This window comes from Strongylocentrotus purpuratus, unplaced genomic scaffold (genome assembly GCF_000002235.5).
Source record: "Strongylocentrotus purpuratus isolate Spur 01 unplaced genomic scaffold, Spur_5.0 spur5_scaffold_15, whole genome shotgun sequence".
Lineage (NCBI taxonomy): Eukaryota > Metazoa > Echinodermata > Echinoidea > Camarodonta > Strongylocentrotidae > Strongylocentrotus > Strongylocentrotus purpuratus.
In genome coordinates, this window is record NW_022145600.1 from 10,105,650 (window position 1) to 10,123,874 (window position 18,225).

The window sequence follows — 18,225 nt, forward strand, 5'->3', positions numbered from 1 at the left end:
GAAATCATCCCTGATAATGTAATCACATTATAGGGGTATATACCAATGTCTAAAAGATTGTATATTTTTGCTTTGAGATTTCCCGTTGTAGGTGCCCTTTTTTCTCTCCAGAAAGTGCCCCTTTTTGTTGGTGCCCCCTCCCCACATTGGTAGTCGCTCCGCTGCTTATTATTATCAATATTCTAGCACACTGATATCTTTCAATGGTGTTTGGGTGTCATTGTAACATTTTCCTCGTCCTGCAATTAGACGGAATGACAACCTTTAATAAAACGAGATGGACGTATGAACGGAATTGCCATACTTCGATCATACTAGTAGAGTGTTATGCCTCAGTTACACCTTTGTGTATTTCGCTTGCGTATTGCTGCTTACTTATGGCAGGCCATTTTTAACATTTATTCCTATTTCTTGATTTCAAGAATTACCATAGCTAATTTACAACAGAAAATCATATCTTGATATCATGCGTATTGTTGCGTATTTATGGCTAACCGTTTTTAAAATGTATTCCTAATATTTCTTGTTATATTCCACATACTAAGAATCTTGCTTTACGATTGGTCAAAAGTAAATCACGTGATGAAAGATAGTTCGCCCATTATTGATGGGTGAAGAAAAGTTCGTTGCACTGTGCAGATAGTAGAACTATCTGCACAATGCAACGCACTTTCACTGAAGATAGAAGTACTATCTACAGTTCTACACAGCGATCTTTGGTCACACCACCATACTGCATACGTCACTACGTTTCGTACACCGTTGGCTTGATGTTCGTTGATGACTCGTTGCTCTAAAGTGACAGAAGAAGGGAAATGTTTCCGATGTGGAATATAAAGCAAATAATGACCTTTTGGTTTCAGGCGATGGCAAACTATCACTTACTCGGCGATCTGAATATATAGCTTCGCTTCGGAAAAAGCTACATCCAGACCGCCTCGGAAGTCATAGTTTGTCCCATCACCTTCACCAACGGTAGTTATTTGCTTAATATCAAGCATACACCAGTTTACGCTTACAACAGTGCGCATGCGCAGACATGGGCGCCATTTTAACTGACGGGTAAATACATACATGCCAACTGTTCAGATTAAAGAGGAACATTCCTCTTTTTGGGAGAAGATAATTATCATTTTAATGCAGGTGTTCCTCTTCCTGTACAAATTTGTCTGTAGTATTGAATAGGAGAGTTAGGATTGTTCCTCTTTTTTTTGAAATTAGCATAATTTGTACAGATTTCTGATTTTCAAATGTTGGCATGTATGTAAATAAACCACTGACCTCTAGAGGTCATTGGTTTACGCGTAAATTAAGACGACGCCCATGCAAATATGATGTGAGCTGCGCACACCCACACACAAGATATACACACACACAAAAAAAAATCCACACCCACACAACACGCTCACCACCACACCCGCAAAGGCCCGATTTTTGTTACATGATAGTAGGTGCAAATATTTTGTACGACACTTCCTCCTGTGACAATAATATTGGTCCGCGTTGATTTCCTACACTAACCAAATTTCTTACTTCAGCATTTGATGAAGCACTATACTAGCTAACCCTTAACATAACCTGAAACACAATAAAAACTCTAACCCTATCGCTATGTGTAAATTGTTTTAAAAATAGAGCCCGGAGCACCAAGAATAAGCACCTTACCCGTTTAGGGTTATGATGATCTTTAAGAGAGTTTCGGAAGATCTTCAGAGTGATGACCGGGTTGAATACTGATCAGCTCTGATGATAGGCTTCGTGAAAGAAGCTCTTCTTAAAGTTGCAACAAACTGAGCTTTTTGTACGTCATATACGTACCCGACTCATGTGTAGCTCATGTCATCCTTAAAATTGGATACGTGCCAAAAAATATGTGCTTATCAAAGCAATATCTTTAAATCCATTGTTTCAGTTTTGCTTATTCTGCACATCGTGTAATTAAAGCTCATCTTGAATTAATCTGTCAATCGAACTGCATTCCGTACGAAATTGGATACTGTTCTGAGTTATTGATCATAATTATAGTAGAGATGTAATTTGGACCAATGAGAAATAAAATAACTAAAGAGTAAAAAACATGCTAAGAAGAACACAAACAGAAAATCGCAACTCACATTTTTCCAAAGGAAAACTTACGAGGCAGGGCTGAGAGACTTTCACCCCCCCCCCCCCCCGACCCACCTAACAAGCTCTACCCCCCTCCCCCCATCGAGATTTTGTTCGGTCAAGATTATTCGCTTCGAAAGCACACACATTGATAATCGCAACTCACATTTGCAAAGAGAGACATACGAGGGGTGTCACCCCTCCCCCCTCCATCGAGATTTTGTTTCGTCAATATTTTTCGCTAAGGATTTATACTGTAGACTGCCACGTTGTTTGGGGTAAAATTATATATTCCATACCCACGGCACGTGTGAAAAAGGTTAACTCAAGGCATGAAGGTAATGAAGTGAAAAATCCAACGGTAGTACATTTTACTGGCTAAAACCGGTTTACCTGTTCTGGACCAAAGCAGATGCATCTTTCTCATCGATGCAATGATGATTAGATCAAAGAGATACTACATAATATCTCTTTGATTAGATCCACATTCAATTTAAATAATGTGATAGCGACTTTGAAAGTGTGGCAGTAACATGGAGAAAGAAGATTAAAACGGGCAAAGTATAATTTCATCTCCTTCTTATTTTTTGAACCCATCGCGTTTTTTTTAATACCTTTCTTGCACGTGTTACTGTTTTAAAGGTAAATTACTTCGTTTGAATATGACTGTTTAAAAAAATTGGCACCAAACTCTCTGCCATATATAACCAAGCTTGAATCTTAAAACTTAAATCCGTCTATTGGATATATCACAGGAGATTGCAATAGTTCAAATCTAATCCGCTACATTCCTCCCGAGGGAAATTTTGGTCCATGGACCCTTACTGCAAGATCACACCAACGTGTGTGGGTGTGTGTTTTCTTGTGTTGGGGGTGGGGAGGGGGGGGGGGCTGTTGAGGATCAGGGAACAGTAATAGGGTCTGACATAACCCTTCCAGACAGACCGTGTAATATACCGTCATATTATACTAATTCTTTTGTTTACAATATTTGGTCCAAATACATGTTATAATTGACCAACTATATATGGAAAGACTTCGCATGGAAAGGAGAGGGGGTGATGGGGGTCGCGAATCCGACAAGTCTTTAAATAAAATGGTCATTATCAATGTTTTACACAATATATAACAATATGATATTGTAATAATACAGTGTAAAGAATGTGATGAAATCCATATTTCAAGTCCCACCGCGGCACTAATGTCCTTTGGCAAGACATTGATCTACATTTGCCACTCTCCACCCAGGTGTTAAATGGGTACCCGGTAGGAGGCGAAAGCTAATGTGATTAGATTAGCAAGTGTGTGCTTGTAAAAAAGACGCCTGGCTGGAATGCTCCCCAGGGAGAATGTGCATACTTCTTTTGCTTTATGAGATACTATCTCATTTATTTTGAGCAAACAGATGAGACATTGTTATCAACTTTGATAACATACTCGTTGCGTTTTCTGAAGGTGTAAATACGAAGAAGATGATAATGGTCTGCCCATATGTGACAAATACTGCCTTTCGAATATAATATTGGACCTTGGACGCTTTAATCATATTTTCTTTCTGTATCATTACTGATAAATTATTCTGCAAATGTCACCGGTAGTAAAAAGCATGTAGCAGGTAGAAATAGTTAGAAATTATTTGTAAAAGGTTCTTTAGTTAAAATTCGTTCCTACTCGATGACCGGGGTAATACTATTTGTAAAGCGCTTAGAGACGGTATTCCGTATTTAGCGCTTTCGATAAAACCAGATAATTATTATTATTTTATTACCTATTTTTCTAAAAAGGGACAGATTTTAGTTTCACTTATCGATTTAGTTTAACTAGTGAAGTAGGAGATTTTTTTAATGTTGGGTCCTCTACCATGATCATTAAACTCTCGACCTTTTGCCAACAAACTAGATAGAAATTGCATAAGTGGGTGAAATTAAGACGCAAGGAGTTTGAGAGATGTTACCCTTTATGAATATATGATACAGTTGTTAGGCCTAATCCATGAAAAAGACAAGGAAATTGAAGCATGCATGTATGCAATGGGGCAATACTGAACAGATTTCCAAGTTGAATTGTTTTTCTTGAACGGGTCCAGTATGGCGCAAGAATATATCCGAGACAGAAAAGTAACTCGACCAGTAATCATGAATAATTCGCTCACAATAATATCGCATTGATATTTGATAAGATAGGTACATATTTTTTCTACATAATAGTCACCCGAAAAGATCAACAATATTTTGTCGTCTTTTTAATCTTTAGAAAACGAAATGTTAAGGTCATGAATGAGGGGTTGCATCTCCCAAGGAAAATGAAAAATGGACTCACTTTGTCCAGCGTAATTTTAGATCTGAGAACAAAGTAAAAATTATTATTATGTATGTGTGGAAGGGACAAGAGCAAAATCCCGAAATTTAATCCCATTAACGTAATTCCAAAACTGGAAGTGTTTTTTTTTTCGTATATAATTATGCAATATGGATGAGGGATGCATAAGTTTTGTCAGAGGCTAATCGGGATTTGAATATGGTTTTCTTTCTCTCTTTACGTTTTCTTTATTTTTTTACTTTTTGTCTACTCACGCTGTACACATAAATTGCTGAATCCAATCGACAACCGTGTGAAACAAAATATGGCGTGTGCTATGTCCATAAGGAGTGTTTGTTCAACTCAAGATAAATTAAAAGCATGGACAAGTCCGTATGAATAGCGAAGAGATACAGGTTTTGTTTAAAAAGCACTGATATTTTTGTCCAATCGTCGCAAATTCTAAACATTTATGTTTGGACAAATCTTCTTTTTTCTTCGGACGAACATGATCTCCTTCCTTTGAGTAGCAGTGGTCACTGCAGTCGACTTATGGCAAGGGCAGTACATGGACTGCCACAGTCGACCTCTTCCACAAGTGCAGTGAGAAGGGAAAATATTATATATCAGTTTACCCCAGACAAGGTTGGAGTCTACGGTTTCAGTCTGTAGCGAATAATTTTGACCGAACAAAATCTCGATGGAGGGGAAGGGGGTAGAACTGAAAACTGGAAGTGTTTTTTTTCTTCTTGTTAGCTTGTTAGGCGGGCCGGGCATGGGGGGGGGGGGTGAAGCCCCCTCAGACCTATCTCGTAAGTTTTCCTTTGGAAAAATGTGAGTTGCGATTTTCAGTTTGTGTTCTTCTTAGCATGTTTTACTCATTAGTTATTTTATTTCTCATTGGCCCCAATTACACCTCTACTATAATAATGATCATTAACTAACAACAGTTATTACCTAATTTCTTTCGACATGGTTCGATTAACACATCAACTCAATATGAGCTTTAATTACACGAAGTGCATAATAAGCAAAAATGAAATCATGGGTATAAAAGATATTGCTTGGATAAGCACTTTTGGGGGAGCACGTATCCAATTCTTAGGATGACATGAGATTATAGACACGTGCTACGGGCATGTGTGACGTAGGAAAAAAAAATGTGTTGTTCAAAATAGACTTTAAGTAGAGATCGTTTCTCCAAGCCTATCACCAGATCTGATCAGTGCCCAACTAGATCATCACTCTGAGGACCTTCCGAAGCTCTCTTCAAGATCATCATAAGCCACCAAAACGGGTAAGATGCTTTTTCTTGGTGCCCTAACATAAAGCTCCAGTGACTATTGCTCCCGGCTCTATTTTGTCAATGATGTTTTTTTTTTTAATGGTTATAGAGTTCATGTTTTAATAGGGTTTTAGGTTATGTTTAGGGTTAGCTAGTATAGTGCTTGTCAAAATGTTAACGTTAGTTTATTGTAGGAAATTATCTCGGAGCAATAGTCGTAAGAGAAAGTGTCGTTCAAACATTTATATTTACATTTAAGTAGCGTATCTTTTCATCTTTCGTATAACAAAAAGTCGAGCTTTGGGTTATGAGCGTGTTGTGTGGGTCGGACTTTTTACCAGTGTGTATATCTCTTATCGGTGGTTGTGTGTTACGTTGACGTCCTCATCTTAAATAAAATGTCCATGTAACTAATATACATAAGTAAACAATGCAAAGTGGAAAACGGGTGGCCTACCAGACAGGAGTATAGATTATAGAATGAAGATTATGTATTCTTACATTTTTTATTTCCCATATCTCTTTAACTCAGTCAATATGCGTGCTTTTCTAACACTTCTTTTGGTGGCTGTTGCCCATGCCGAGTTGGCTCCGTTAGTGGAGAACGTCGAGCCCATCCCAGGGAAGTATATCATCAAACTTAAGGTAGATAATCAAATTATTTAAATATGCATATTTGTCGATCATTTATGGGTTTAAATGTATATGGAGAGCCTTTTTCTACAGCCAAGTAATTATTTATGTGACATTTTTTCTTTGTTTCCCTAAATGTCAATGTTGTAACTCACTTGTAACTCACTTGATCCAGGATTATTCAGTCTTTGGACTGTTGTTCCTATCCATGGTTTCGTTTGGTTGGGGTTGTCATCATATTTATCTGGGGCATCTTTCCACCATTTCTCAAGTCCAGATTTAAAACGATTCATAGTGGTACTCTCCACAACATCGCCTGGAAGACCATCCCACACATTACTTCTACTGGTTCTCGATCAGGGTGGAGCTTAGATTATTTTGAATGGTCGGGTGCGTGATGTCAGACCAAATTTGTCGAGAAGTTAGCTGGAAAATCTATTACAAGACGAGCTAAAAAATATATAAAAAAATGAGGAAGAAAATGGTGAAGGAGGAGATGAAAGAAAGAAAAAAGGGAGGAAAAGCTGGAGAAGAAGATGAACATTTCCAGTTGGGCATACCTTTTGATTCTGAAAATTGCCGCCGGGTGGGGGGGGGGGGGGGGGGGGGGTTAGAGGAACATTTTTACCCCATGTCTAGGAGTTCTTAACGTAATTCAATTCATATTCAATTAAATTCACACAAACATTAATCCAAACGTATAGGACCATTATCAATTTTCCTTTAAAAAACGCGATAACAAAAACCTAAATCATAGTGTACTAATAAAGATAATTGAGTGTATAAAGTCACATATTTTGCCATTTAATATTTTTAACAACGATTCGAGGGGAAAAGAAGAGGAAATTCGTACAGAAAACAAATGAAAGAATCGTTTTCATGGTTTTGTAACTTTTTTTTCCAGGATGAAATCAATGTGGACGAGATGACCGCGACCGTTCGTCTATCTGGGGGCCATGTTCGTCATATCTTCAGACACGTTATCAATGCTTTCTCCGCCGAATTATCCGACCGTGTCCTCGATATCGTAAGTTGAACACGATAACAAACACTTTCGAGAAATCACCCTACAATTTCGATAGACTTGATCATATCACCTTTTGAAATGTGCGGGCAATATTCCGACGCTGAAGTGTATTGGACTGGCCCTCACTGAGTTGATTTTCTGAAAATCTATGCGATTGAATTGTTTTAAAGGGGAAGTCTACCCTGATATTGAGTTGGTTTTAATAAAAGCAGAAAAATTAGAGGAACAGGTCAGTAAAAGTTTGAGCAAATTCCGATTAGAAATAAGAAAGTTATTTTTGCAATTGCAATCAATCAAACAACACTGTAAAGTATCTTCCGAGCACCTCACTAATTTGCGCTGTATATAATTTGTTTTAACAGTACAAAGCAATTGGGGCGGGAGCCCGAATATGAAGGGTCTGGGAAGGGGCGATCGCCCCGCCCCCCCCTCCACTCAGTGTTATTTAGGGTACGCGTATGCTTGTTCCCTCTTTTTGAAAGCACCCCCTATCTGAGGACCGCCAACATTTCCTAACCCCCCTTTCGCGGGCTCTTCGCGGGCTTTTCCTGCCTTGGAGACCCCCCTAAATTCGGAAAAATGCTCAATGTACCCCCCTGAATTCAGAATAATTTCTCAGGAGTCCAAAGAGATGAGAGAAAACAAAACGAAAAAACACCCCCTTTTTAAAGAAATCTCCGGTTGAAAAGTTAATACACCCCTTTTTTTTTTTTTACAATTCTCGGGCCGGACTTTGTCGCACGAAATTTACCCCTTTACCGGACAGTTTGTCTACACGCATGGGGTCCGTCCGTTCTCGGAGTGGGGGGGGGGGGGGGGGGGGGGGGTGATCGCTGCTCGCAGCTTCCACCCCCCCCCCCCTTAGAAATAGGAAATTCTCAATATTCGTGCAGCGATCGAAAACCTCGTATATTCGGGGAGCGAGGTGCCCAAATATGCTCATATTCGGTCAACGGTCAAGCTACCCAGTATATATTATCCATGCGGTTAGATACTGGGATCTTGATCGACCACCCGCCGGGCAGCGTCACGGTTATTTTTTTCGGCGGCACAGATTGGGGTTAGGTGCGTGTTGAGCCTATGGTAAAGTTTAGGGTTAGGGTGAGGGTTAAATCAAGACCTCTTTAAATAAAAAAAAAGCCCCAATCCGCTGTGCCGCAGAAAAAATGACGCCGCCGGGCAATAAGCGGAGACTTTATTGAAAACTGTCTGAATTTTTTTTATAAAAAGAAGATACTTTCGAATTAATGGGACAGGTCCGCGGTCTACCCGGTGTGGAGTACGTTGAGCAGGACGGTGTTTCCCGTGTTCAAGCAGAAGCCAAGATTGGTGACTTCTCCTGGGGCATTGACCGTATAGATCACGGCACTCCTAAATCATTCGACGACGCTTATACACCACATATATCAGGTAAGAATGGGTTATGCCTCGGCCCCCCCCCACACACACCTCAGTGTTATTTAGGGTACGCATATGCATGTTCCCTCCCTTTGAAAACAACCCCTAATTAAGTCCGGTGTGTAAATTCAATACGGGCCGATTTTGTGTGAGTTACGAGCCGGACTTTTTGCGTGAAAAGTACCCCTTTACCGGACATTTTGGGAACTTGAATGCGGTCCCTCTGTTCCCGGAGTGGGGGGGGGGGGGGGGGGGGCGCACTCCACATCATCGCCCGATAACCGATTTGAGCGGGCTAGCGAGCGAATACAAGTCATGCGTATGCGTACTGCGTATCTATGGCATTACTGATGAATGATTAAACAAAATGGCATGGGTGAATGAAAAAAAATTGCGGTCCGCGCGGGACCGAGTGCGACTTCAGTTTCGTATGCGCAATTTTGTTTTATTATTATTTTCTTCGTACTTCTTGTCCGTTGGCTCACAAAATGCAGAGTGAACTATTTAGTAGGTGCAATTTATATATTCTAGCTGTTCACACATTATTTTAAAGGTGATTGGTACACTTTAAATCTTCGCCTTGAACATGGGTTATTATTTTTTGCAGAATGATACCTCCACCATGAATATTATCGCTAAAGTGCAACTGATCCCAGATGCAAAATCAATGAAATGTTTTCGCTTTTTCATCCAAAATGTTCCTATTTTCTACTTATCCTATCCTCAAAATGGATATGGTTTTGGAGTATTGAGCCGCACATGGCTAAACCAAATATGGGTAATCCGTATACCCCCCCCCCCCCCCGAGATCAGATTCCCTGAAAGGGCACTGTAAGGACTATAATATAGTAATTTCCTCACTTAACTAACAAAAAGGGATATAATGTTGTTTCTTTCTTGGTTGAAGTGTGTGTTTGTGTGCGTGTATATGTGTGTGTGTGCGTGTGTGTGTGTGTGTCAGGGTGTGTGTGAGAGGGTGTGGGTGGGGTGGGGGACCACACTTTCTCCATTCTGACACGCAAGACTTTTGATGGTTGATTGTTAACTTCTATTCCCCCCTGCAGGAGGAGGAAGGGGCGCCACCGTGTGGGTGCTCGATACGGGTGTCAGAAGTACCCACGAACAGTTTAAAGGAACAGCGGGATCTAGAGCTAAGATTGTGGCGAACTTTGTTGACTCGAGAGACGTGAGTCAGATTCCAAACACATGTAGTTTCAATTGAATCAATTGCATGGTTGTTTAATCTTAAATCCCGCTGGAGAGGGCGAAGGGGGCATTCACCCTATAGCATTTCAAATTACAAATACATCTAAATTAATAAAATAAATAAGTAAATAAATAAATTAATATTAGTTTATATAGGTGTGAAAAATTGCGATGCAAGAATACAAAGGAAATGACGTATCTGAACGCACACACACACACACACACATATATAAATTATTATAAATATATTATTTGGCTCTAACTTCTTCTCGGGGGGGGGGGGGTCGCATTGCAACCGAGCCAATGGCGATCAATGTATTTCCAATATAAATAACCTTTTAGTGTATGTTTTTATTCAGCCATACGCTCTTGGGATGATTTTGATTTAAGTTGTTGTGATTTATTTATAATGCCATCAGCAAATTCAAATTTACCATGAATGCACAGTTTATTAAATAGTTTTACTAGATTTCAATCTGACCGACCGCGTTGTATAAGGTGCTCTCTTTTTAATTCATTAGTATTCAATAAAATGTTTGAAGTTTTTTTAGACTCGATTAAAACTTTTGGAACTGCGATTAATTTTGCACTGTTGTCCTTCACATGTTATTTGCTACACAAGCCAATTTTACCTTCTCTTCATTTTAAAGTTCGGCTTCAAAACCTATGTCCATCGACGCTGCAAAGTCGCATTGCAACTGAGCTGGATTTTTGAATTTTTATTTGATAACTTGTCTTTCAATAGTTTCCTTGTTTGATTGAAAAACTCAGTTACTGTTGTTTTCATTTTGAACCTAGATCGATGTTGCAGTTGACCGCGTATAAATTTTCATCTGAGCTAGTACCATCAACATAATAAAGCCCTACAGAAATCGTAACTTACACCCCCAGAAGGCAACATGTTCAGTAGGTCCTGCTGTCAATGATGCACCCCTGATCAGTTTTCGCTCTGATGTATATGCCTGCTTGTTAATTAACAAGGGTTACACAATGAAAAGTGATAATAATTACACGATTTGAAATCCGGGGTGAGACCACCATCCTCTTAAAGGGATGAGGGAGGGGGGGGGGGGGGTCTTCGATCCGCATATCATTGCTCGACAAAATTGTTATCCGCCAATTAATGCATCACGGTCACTGAAATTCCTAAGTTTACTACTGGACTCAACTCTGTACATCGCTCTTAACTCTGAACCTACATCAACCCTAAAAGTAAAGACCTAATTTCTGACCAAATCGGAAAATAGCTAACTATCGGATTATTCTTATGTTTTTCCTATAAAGGTATGTACGCTTTTGTCTTCTCTCTCATAATTATATTCCATATTGCGAATACTGTAAATATTGTAAATCAAACCCTGGGATTGCAAGGCTTAGCGCTATTACCGGCTTAAACGAAATTACCACCCCGTGCCTAATGGTTATCGAGAACCATATTTATGTTAACGGCTCGTTGAAATCATGTACTTCTAATTAAATATAAGCTCACGATATTGTTTCTTACATCAGGAAGATTGCAATGGACACGGAACTCATTGTTGTGGAACTATCGGAGGTACTACGCTTGGTGTGGCTAATCAAGTCACTGTAAATGCAGTGAAGGTTATGAATTGTAATGGAATTGGCTCCTCCGCAAGTATCATGGCAGGTAATAAGTAAGACCCTTTAAACACGATGCGTTGATTCCATTACGACATAGGGACTTTTAGATTTGCACGACGGAGAACGTGGACTGCCCTTTTAAGGCAATGTGACGTCACTGCCAGTGTCTTAAACGGGCAGTCCACGTTCTCCGTTGTGCAAAATCTAAAAGTCCCCATTCATGGACTGTCAGGCATATGAAAGGATAGTTGAGTTCTGGTATAGAGCTAAGAGGGCGCTACACACAATTTTTTTTGTGAGACAATGACAAACTGAGTGTCACATTTGAAAGAGCATACAATTTAAATGACAAATCATCTTTGTTTGATCAAAATCGGTTTAAAGACGGCTGAAATATCCATATACATATTTCTAATATTTTTGGGGCCCCACAAATATTCGTTACTTTTGAACCAGCCGTTGAAAGAAACGAGATATAGCGCCTCATACGTTTTACTACAGCAAATGCCAATGTTGGCCTTTTGTTGGCTTTTTCGCGTTGGTTATAATACGCACAACCAGCCGGCCCGTGGTTACAGTGGAAAATTAAAAAAGAATACCTATGTATTCTGTCTTGTTGGACAGAAATCCACAAGGCCATTAGGCAATTGCCTGATTAATATGCTAATTAGGTTAATTATTCTAGCAAGGCTAATTATTTTTCATTCAACATGATTACCTCTGAGATAAAAATGGTTGTCATTAAAAAAAAAAATACACATAAAAATTGTCATTCCGATTTTTCTGGATAACACTAGACCTATATCAATAAATGCAAATATACAAATTTACTAATTATGTTAATTAGGCTATTTGTACTACATCTAAAAGGAATATCTTCTCATGAATTAATGTGTTGTCTTTAAAAAGTGATTTACAATGTTGCAGTGCACCATTTTCAGGCTTTCTAGATAAACAATGAGAATGAAGTCCATATATTGTACATATGAATTAGCTCATTATGGTATTATATGCTATTTAAGACAATTGCATTACTGGAAAATAAGAACCGGTGTCATAAATGAATTCCTCGTCATAGAAAACCCTTGAAAAAGAGTATTATCCATGTTTTTAGGCTTCCCGGGTTAAGATAAGCAACATAATATTGCATACATGTTATTTTGATGATTATGCTAATTAGGCTTATACAAAAAGTTGCCCAAGGTTGCCAAGATGGCAACCAAGCTGAATTTACCTCTTAACCCATCTAGAACACGAATCAACAACAAAAACTTGTACTCTTTTTTTTTTTTACTTTTCGGGTCTGAAAAACTTCTATCGGACTATATACCCGTCGACACATTTTGCCTGCTGCAGATAGGACGGCGACATATCAGTGGCAGGCTGAGAGTGGTGTCGCACAAAAGTGCCCCAAAAAAGCAAACATCGCGTTTAATTATATACTATGCAGGGTCAGAGGCCCTGCTCATAGCAATTATCGAAACAAAGCCACAACAGCAGCGGTCATTAGCAACTCTTCGTGTAATCGTTTCGTGGCATATTTTCTAGATAAACAATACCTGTAGGGCCATCTTTTTTAATCCCTCCGTTCTCAAGTTTTGACTCCAAATTTCCTGTTTGCAGGACTTGACTATGTGGCGAAGTACGCTAATAGCAGGATGGATGTTGTATCAATGTCCATCGGAGGAGGTGCGTCACCCACTCAGGACCAAGCCGTTGAGGCACTTATCGCAGATGGAGTTCCAGTCGCCGCGGCTGCCGGTAATTCCAACCAGGATGCTTGCTACTATTCTCCAGCTCGAGTTCCAACTGTAAGTTCGGCTCGCCTTCTTCTTGATTTTGTACATTACATATTCCCCATCAGCTCACACCGACAATTAAAAAGAATGCTGAGACTTATTATTTTCTCCTACATCCTGACCAGCAATTTAATCTCTCCCTAACGACAAACATAATTATGTCAATAGACAGCTTCTGAACGTGATTGTGTGCTTCGGCGCAGATCGGATTTGACAGGTATACATCGATTAGGATTCCGGTCGGATATCCACAATAAATTCATCTGAATTCACAGACAGAATATGAAATTAAACTTCACATGTATCTTTGATACAACAACATGTTTATAACAAGCGCCATTTTATTTTATTATCGCTAATGTCACGTAAGAGAAGTTTGCTAATCATTAATCATTAGTATCTAGAGAGAAAAAAAACCTTCTGGTATGGGGAATTCTTTAATAAAACTAATTTTGTCAACATTCCCCATACTGTATAGACTATAGAGGCGGTCGACAGTGGAGCCAGACATAATAGTCTCAGCGAAACAACTTCTCTATCAGAAAAGCTTCCGGTCTATTATTACGCCAATTTTCGAGTCGGTATGTATCAGTGATTCGTGTCTCTTGAAATTACGCAGGCAATCACCGTAGGAGCAACAAACGAACGTGACAAACGTGCCCCTACTCCAACTATGGAAGCTGCTTGGACATCTTTGCTCCTGGATCCAACATCAGGTCCGCAGCAAGTTAACTGACTCCACAACTATGGTCATGAGTGGGACCTCGATGGCTTGCCCTCACGTCGCTGGTAAGTCTTATATCTGGTTTTCCCTCAATTACAAAACTCCGAATTAATCGTTGTTATAAGTATAATACTTCCTATCTACACTTTTTTTTCTGTTCACGTGTGTATTGCGTTATTAGGATAGCATTACAGTTATAATATTCATTTTCTTCTTCTCCTTTCTTCTTCTTGTTCTTCTCCTTTCTTCTTCTTCTTCGTCTTCACCTCCTCCTCGATCCTAGCTATTCCTTAATATTTGTATTCTCCTTTTCTTTGCCTTCTTTTTATAGTTTTCATCATTATCTTCTTGTGCTTCTTTTCCTTGTTCTTTTTGTTCCTCTTTTTTCCTCTTTCTTCTCCTCTTTACTGATCTCATTCTTTCATGTTCATTATCACCATCTTCTTTTTCTTTATATTTTAGGTGCAATAGCCCTCTACGGGACGGAGTCTAGAACGACGAAGGAGGGCGCGAAAGAGATGATGACTAAAACTACCAAACGTGCTATCGATGATGTCGCTGGCTCTCCTAACGAACTACTCTATGTCTAGAATATAGGTATGAATAACCATTCTTCGCTTACTCCTTGCTTTGGGTTATCGCTGCGCCCAAATTTTGAACAGTCTCCTTCCAGTTATTCATATCGATTCATATATATGGGGAAGTTCAATTCGCATCAAAAGCAGAAGAATTACAGAGAGAGAGAGAGAGAGAGAGAGAGAGATCGGTGAAAATGGAGCAACAGTAAATTGAACCACATCATTACATATATGATTTTTTTAAGAGTTAAAAAAAATATATAAAAAAAACCTTACCTTTCATAACATTTGGAAAAAAGGAGGAAAATAAATAAGAAAGAAAGTCAGCTAAACCTGGAAGAACATTACATAATCATTTTAGAAAATGGGACAATGTTCTTTGCTAGGAAGTAGAGGCAGATGCGGAGGCAGAGCCATCAATTTACTTTAGTAAGTTATATCTCTTTTGAGCTGCAAGGGCACCCATGTTCTCGGATCGGAAGAAAGTTGGGCTAGTGGTGTAGATTTTCTGCCGTCAATGGGTAGGGAAAGAATGAATTCCTTTCATCCTCTTTTTAAAAACCTTTTTCTTCTTTTCCTTTCTTTTAAATATTTTTAGTTGTTTCAGCTTTAAACAAGGTTTTCTCCACATTAATTTAACTTTGTAGGAATAAATGTTGTAGATAAAACTAAATGAATATTCTTACCGTTAATAATAATCTTCAGCGTTGATATCTCGAGTGTAGAAAGAAACTGGAAAGCGAATCATGAAGAGGAAGAATAGTGCGATATAGCGAAGTGATGAATCAGCACGTGGAGCGCGACTAGCTAGCTAGCGAAACGCGAATATGATGAAGGCACACGACCTTACAGTTCACACTTCCAAGATTAAACAAAACATCTATGAACTTGTAGATGGCATGTAAAAATTAATGTTCTTTTATTAGCATAACAAACATAATGAATTGCACAAAATGGAAAGACTCCTCATACAAATCATCATTTTTTAATAAGCCAATCATCACACTTTTAGCGCACTTGGAAAATTCTCCACACACGGATTTTACTCACTTCTCCTGTTTTCAGTTTCATCAATCGGACGTGTTTTATAGGAAGTTTCGGATTTTACAACAAGCGTTTTCTCATTGGTTTTCACGTTAATAGCGAGTTTCATCATTTTATTTGAGGACTGAATCGCAAATTAGATTTGTCTTCTATTTAATTTCGGGAAGTGTGAACTGTAAGGTTTCGCTAGCTAGCTAGTCGCGCTCCACGTGCTGATTCTTCACTTCGCTATATCGCACTGTTCTTCCTCTTCATGATTCGCCTTCCAGTTTCTTTCTACACTCGAGATATCAACTCTGAAGATTATTATTAACGGTAAGAATATTCATTTAGTTTTCTCCACAACATTTATTCCTACAACTTCATTTCTAAAATCAAGCAATTATAATGTATGTATTTCACATGATGGTATTAATATATTGTTTTCATATTTTGTTTGTACTGTAATAGATATAATGTATCTTTATTTGTGAAAAATTTGTGAATTATTTGTTATCATCTGTGTTGGGGGGGAATAAAACTATAAAAAAACCCAAAACACTGCGACCTATTTTGAGGTCCTATCTAATTTGCTCTACTAAAAAAAAAAAAAAAATGAAATTCGATCTTTCTCCAAAGGGATATTTCCAAATAAGATGTAATTAATCAATAGTTTTGTTTACATAAACAATATATAATAGAAATCTATTCCATCATCAGTAACTAACAAAAGAGAAATTCATGAAATATTATGACCTTATATTATTAAGTAGTAGTGTCATTTGTAATAAGTTCTTGCTTATTGTCATGGACATGAGTATGAATTCAGCATAGTATTTATCATCATTAGCATCTGCATGTCCATATTCTGTATTAGCATGAGGTCATGTATGAATTTGTTCTCATTTTGATAGTAAAATAAGCGATTTCTTGTAAAGTAAGGTACGACAGATTTATTGCAATTTTTGCAAGTTGGTGTACCTGAGATTGGATGTTGAATTTCAGTGAGGAAAATTGTATCATGATAATAGTTTTAAATTCAAAGGGTAGCACAACAGTATACTGCTGTTCCGAAGGACCCTGTTATAATTATTACACCATTGCCCATAACAATGTAAGGTTCCTGGGTTGAGAGAGACAAATGTGAATAAAATACCCTGTCCAAGGATTTTAGCATCCTGCGAGGAATCCAATGCCTAGCGTGTGAGAGTTAAGAACCTTTACCAATATACCGAATAACAGTTGGCTTTACCTTTTCCTTTTTATAGAAACTGATATCCGGGAACAGAGAAGAGGACATTACATGCAGACTCCGGAAAAAATACCATCATGAAGTAATTTACATTTCAATTATATGAAACAAATTTGAATTTAATCTATATGACATGCCGATAGCCTACATGGAGTGGCCAACCAGGATTTCGCGAAGGGAAGTGGCACTATTCACTGACAATCACGAGAAAAAAGGCTTATTCCGATTTCAGGGGAACTGGTTGCTTGGTCGACTATTTTCGACAGGAGCACAGTTTATGGCACTATGAACATAACGGACAAAGAAAGCGGACAAAATATACAGTTCCTCAGGTAGACAAAGGAACATCCCTTCACTGCTTTTATGTAAAAAGGTGAATATGCATGTGACACCTGTTCTACACATTTTTACATAATAGCAGTGAAGGGATGTTCCTTTGTCTACATGAGGAACTGTATATTTTGTCCGCTTTCTTTGTCAGTCATGTTCATAGTGTGGGCTGTGTAATTATTTAGGGATGCCATTATTGGGTTTTGAAGGCAGGGAGAGGGAGGAAGGGGCCGACTGTGCCTTCCTCTTAATCAGCCAGCATATTGAAAATGACATAGCAGGTGATGAATAAATTAAAGAATAAATATAAAATTACACCACAGAAGGGATATTTTAGCATTCCCAATACGATGGATGATTATATTGCTCTTTAAATTAAAATAAATTGAAGACATTGTAAAACAGTTCTGTGAATACCGTCAATGATCACATTTTTGTGAATGATAAGCATTTTGATGAATCACATGGCTCGATTTGCTTGCAGTTGTATAATCACGTCTTCCATCGATCTTTAAAAAAAGAAGTTTGGATAAGGAAATCTGTGAAATGTAATCTAAAAAACGTCATAATAATCAGAAATTAATCTAGGGAAGGCGGGAGACAGAGGAAATAATAGGGGAATGGAGAAGGGAGAGAAGAGAGCGTGGTTGGTAGAAAGAGTAGGGGAATTATGAGGGGAATTACCAGAAAGACGGGGAGTGACAGAACTTGCATTGGGGAGAAAACGAAAGAGGAAGAGAGATTCAAGATAGAAAGAAAGAGGAAGAGATAGAGATGTGATGAGAGATGGGGTGAGAAAGGGGATGAGAGAGAAGAGAGAGAGAAGAGAGAGAGAGAGAAGATAGAGAGAGGGAGAGAGAAGAGAGAGAGAGAGAGAGAGAGAGAGAGAAGAGAAGAGAGAGAGAGAAGAGAGAGAGAAGAGAGGAGAGAGAGAGAAGAGAGAGGAGAGAAGAGAGAGAGAGAG

At 38.6% G+C, this 18,225-nt stretch overlaps 1 protein-coding gene across 1 annotated transcript; it reads left to right on the forward strand.

The window, feature by feature from the left end:
• Nucleotides 1–5,583: 5,583 nt before the first annotated feature.
• Nucleotides 5,584–17,084, forward strand: LOC763512 (alkaline serine protease ver112). Its single transcript, XM_030985532.1, has 10 exons — nt 5,584–5,701; nt 6,222–6,334; nt 7,227–7,349; nt 8,606–8,759; nt 9,812–9,933; nt 11,463–11,601; nt 13,179–13,366; nt 13,974–14,143; nt 14,541–14,675; nt 16,948–17,084. The coding sequence occupies exons 2-8, from the start codon at nt 6,227–6,229 to the stop codon at nt 14,088–14,090; spliced, it is 951 nt and encodes a 316-aa protein (XP_030841392.1). The 5' UTR covers nt 5,584–5,701; nt 6,222–6,226; the 3' UTR covers nt 14,091–14,143; nt 14,541–14,675; nt 16,948–17,084.
• The last annotated feature ends 1,141 nt before the right edge of the window (nt 17,085–18,225 follow it).